At 35.3% G+C, this 4,059-nt stretch overlaps 1 protein-coding gene across 1 annotated transcript; it reads left to right on the forward strand.

The window, feature by feature from the left end:
• Positions 1 to 1,556: 1,556 nt before the first annotated feature.
• LOC120178836 (serine carboxypeptidase-like 50) lies at positions 1,557 to 3,054 on the forward strand. The gene has a single exon (XM_039184613.1). The coding sequence runs from the start codon at positions 1,610 to 1,612 to the stop codon at positions 2,960 to 2,962; it is 1,353 nt and encodes a 450-aa protein (XP_039040544.1). The 5' UTR covers positions 1,557 to 1,609; the 3' UTR covers positions 2,963 to 3,054.
• The last annotated feature ends 1,005 nt before the right edge of the window (positions 3,055 to 4,059 follow it).

Genomic DNA, 4,059 nt, shown 5'->3' on the forward strand with positions numbered 1-4,059 from the left:
TTAACAAGATGATGATATGACAGTTACACACTGTGACGTAGCTAACGTGATTGTCTAATCAAAACGACGTCATTTTATTACGACTATATTAATACTAAAAAAAGCCCCAAAAAGTCATTTTATTTATATAAATAATATTAATCTTCTAAAAAAACTCATGAAATTCCTAAAATTAAAAAAAATCCTAATTTCTCAAAAATCTTAGAAAACCTTAAACCTTAATCTATAAATTCACTCACCATCATCATCAATAGCACATAGTCTTCTCATCTTGTCGTGCACGCCATTCGCCATTCGTCATTAGCACATCGATCGATCGTCATTCATAGTTAGACTAAAATATTTCACATTTTGGTGTTTCATGATCAATTAACACACTGTTCTTCGATATTCGACGACAGGAGAGTAGGGTAATTGTAGTAAGGATTCAATGACAGAAGTGGTGGGAATCTCTAAATTCACTCACCATCATCATCAATAGCACATAGTCTTCTCATCTTGTCGTGCACGCCATTCGTCATTCGCACATCGATCGATCGTCATTTATGGTTAGACTAAAATATTTCACATTTTGATGTTTCATGATCAATTAACACACTGTTCTTCGATATTCGACAACAGGAGAGTAGGGTAATTGTAGTAAGGATTCAACGATGACAATGAGTGAAGATTAGGAAGTTAGTATTTAAGGCTTTAAGTTTTGGGGGATTTGGAAAAAAATTCAAAAGTTTTGATTTTTTTTGTTGTTGAAAAATTACTATTTTTATTATAAATCATAAAAAATATTATATATTAATATTATTTATAATATTATAATATAATATATTTATATTATTTATTATATAAAAAGTATACATATATATTAATATATAATATATTTATATTATAAATATTATTTTTAATTTTAAAATATAAATTATAAATAATCTAAATTGTATATGTATATTACATTTGTAAGAATATAATAAAATTCTTTAGTTAGTTGAGTGGTTAATTTTCACTCTTTACTTTCAAAAGTCTAGGCCTAAATCTCATCAAACATACTATTTAAACAAAACTAATATCGTTTTGAGTTTTTTTAGCATCAATATAATCATACTAAAATGACATCGTTTTGGTGAAGCAACCATATCAACAACGTCATAACATATAGTTGTCATATCAATGTTTTATTAAGTATTTAATGACAAAGCGAAATAATTATACTTAAAAGTGAACATTAGTGTTTGAAAAAAATTAAAAGTTTAATTATATAAACAAATAATGCTTAAAGTTTGATGGTATAATGAAATAATTTTCCATATTAAAAGTGATATTTGATTTGGATTAAAATTTTACTACTTGTTTTAAATTTAATTTTTAAAAAGTAATTGAAAACTGATTTTTAATCTGAATAAATTTTAATCTTTTACAAATTTTTTAGAAACAAAGAAAAATAATAAAATAAATAAATTATTTATTTATTTAGTTTAATAACATAAATTTAAAATAACCTCTAATCCTATTAAATCAAACAGGATAATAACTCGGAAACTTTTTTTTATCCCTAGACATACCCAATCCAATTCTAAAAGCCTATGAGCAGGGAAGAAAAACACTAGTGACGATAATGGCAAGCACTAGGTCGACCACCACAACCGCTTGCTTCTTCCTCCACTGCCTTTACTCCTCTACTTCAGCTCCTCTCTTTCCCAAAGCGGCGCTTCCCACCAAATCAGGCTACCTCCCTGTTAACCCCACCACCGCTTCCGCTATTTTCTACGCCTTCTATGAAGCTCAAGCCCCCACTTCCCCTCTCTCCGAAACCCCTCTTCTCATTTGGCTCCAAGGCGGCCCTGGCTGTTCCTCCATGATCGGCAACTTGTTCGAGCTCGGACCATGGCGTGTCGTCTCTTCTCCCAACAAAAACGCTCACGGTTTGTCTCTTGACCCCAATCCAGGCCCTTGGAACCGCTTGTTTGGTCTTCTTTTTCTCGATAATCCCATCGGAACAGGATTTAGTATCGCAGCAACACGTGAGGAGATTCCCAGAGACCAACATTCTGTCGCCGAGCATCTCTTTTTCGCCATCACTGGGTTCACATCATTAGATCCGTTGTTTAAGGATCGTCCCATTTATATTACCGGTGAGAGTTATGCAGGAAAGTATGTGCCTGCGATTGGGTACTACATCTTGAATAAAAACCCAAAGTTGCCAGTGTCACAAAGAGTGAACTTGGCGGGTGTGGCTATCGGCGATGGACTAACAGATCCGATCATCCAAGTGGCGACACACGCCGACAGTGTTTACTATTCCGGTCTAGTCAACGAGAAGCAAAAGCGTGAACTTGAGGAAGCACAAAGGGAGGCCGTTGAGTTGGTTAAGATGAGGAACTGGAGTGAGGCGACGAATGCAAGAAGCAAGGTGATGAGAATGGTGGAAAACATGACTGGTTTGGCCACTTTGTATGACTTCACAAAGAAGAAGCCTTATCAGACGAGTTTAGCAGTCAAATTTCTCAACATAGCCGACGTAAAGAGCATGTTAGGCGTGAACGAATCGATAGTTTTCGAGGAGTGCAGCGATGTCGTCGGGGAAGCATTGCACAACGACGAAATGAAGAGCGTCAAGTACATGGTGGAGATGCTGGTGAAGAAGAGCAAGGTTTTATTGTATCAAGGGTTGTATGATTTAAAGGACGGCGTGCTGTCGACGGAAGCATGGATGAAGACGATGAAATGGGGAGGGATCGAGAGGTTCATGATGGCCGATAGAGTGATATGGAAAGTGAACGGAGAGGTTGCTGGGTACTTGCAAAAATGGGGGAGCTTGACCCATGTTGTGGTTTCAGGGGCGGGGCATCTTGTGCCTGCTGATCAAGCATTGAATTCTCAGGCTATGATCGAGGATTGGGTTTTGGAGAAAGGCCAGTTTGGTGAGAAGCAAAGTGGTTCATCTTCCAAATTCAGGGCAACCCGTTGAATTTGATTGCTCTGGTGTACTTATTGTTGTTGTGCTTTCGGTGATATATAATTTTAAGCCATGTAATCAATGGTATTCAATAAAAAGAACACGCTGCCTTGTGCATCTGCAGTTTATTTGGTATTTCTTCTTCTTGATAATGTTCGGAACAGGGTTTCGATGGCCTCAATGTTCATCCCAACAGGACAGGTAAACATCGTCCTCTATGTACTAATGGCGTTTGGAGGCGGGAATGTGGTGAAAATCATCTGATGGGGATGGCGAAAGATGGAAAACTGGTGAAGAAAGCCAGAGATCCTATTCCGACGACCAAAACCAACCAGAAAAAAGAACATAAAAAACCCGTACCATGATGCCATGTTTGATGTGCAGGGCTGATTCAAGGCAAGGGCAGCCCGTAGAGAACCCACAGGTATTTTATGAGCCACCAAAATACTGCTCTCCCCTACTTGCCACAGCCCTTCAGATTTTACAAAAGAAACATGCTGTGAAAAAAGAAGAGACCTGAATGATTGAATTGAAGGCCTATTTCCTAACCTAAGTGACGAAGATTCTCCAGGTCTGAGTCCTTGGAGATGATGGCAGAGCGGCTTATACGAAACCCTACATTGAGATGCATTGTTAATTTATAGAGCCATTGATCATGTGATGCTCACGTGGTGTATAAAATCTTTTTCTCTTGTTAGTTTTTTACAAAAGGGTCAATATCAATTTTGCTACCTAAATTTGGCTTTAATGTTCAATTTGATACCTGATTTTTGTCCTTTTGTTTGAATCAGTATCTAAATTTGATTTCTTAATTCAAATTGATTAAAAATTATAAATATGCATTCCAACCAAAGAGTCAAGTTTATATACTAATTTGAACTATAGAATGAACCTTAAAATCAAATTCGGATATAAAAAAATATATATTTATCAAAAAATCTTATCAATTATTATTGTCAATACTATAATTTTTCGTTTAAAATATTCTATATTAAATTGATTAGAGTTAATTGTATAGGAGATCTCAAAACTAAATTTTTATTCTATATTAATTTCTAAATTTTAAAATATTTTATGTTAATTCTCAAACTATCAAATAAAATAAAACG

The sequence above is a fragment of the Hibiscus syriacus genome, unplaced genomic scaffold (assembly GCF_006381635.1).
Source record: "Hibiscus syriacus cultivar Baekdansim isolate YM2019G1 unplaced genomic scaffold, ASM638163v2 tig00112383_pilon, whole genome shotgun sequence".
Classification (NCBI taxonomy): domain Eukaryota; kingdom Viridiplantae; phylum Streptophyta; class Magnoliopsida; order Malvales; family Malvaceae; genus Hibiscus; species Hibiscus syriacus.

What these genes read in the sequence shown, in the direction of transcription:
- LOC120178836 (XM_039184613.1), top strand. Translation starts at nt 1,610, where the DNA reads ATGGCAAGCACTAGGTCGACCACCACAACCGCTTGCTTCTTCCTCCAC.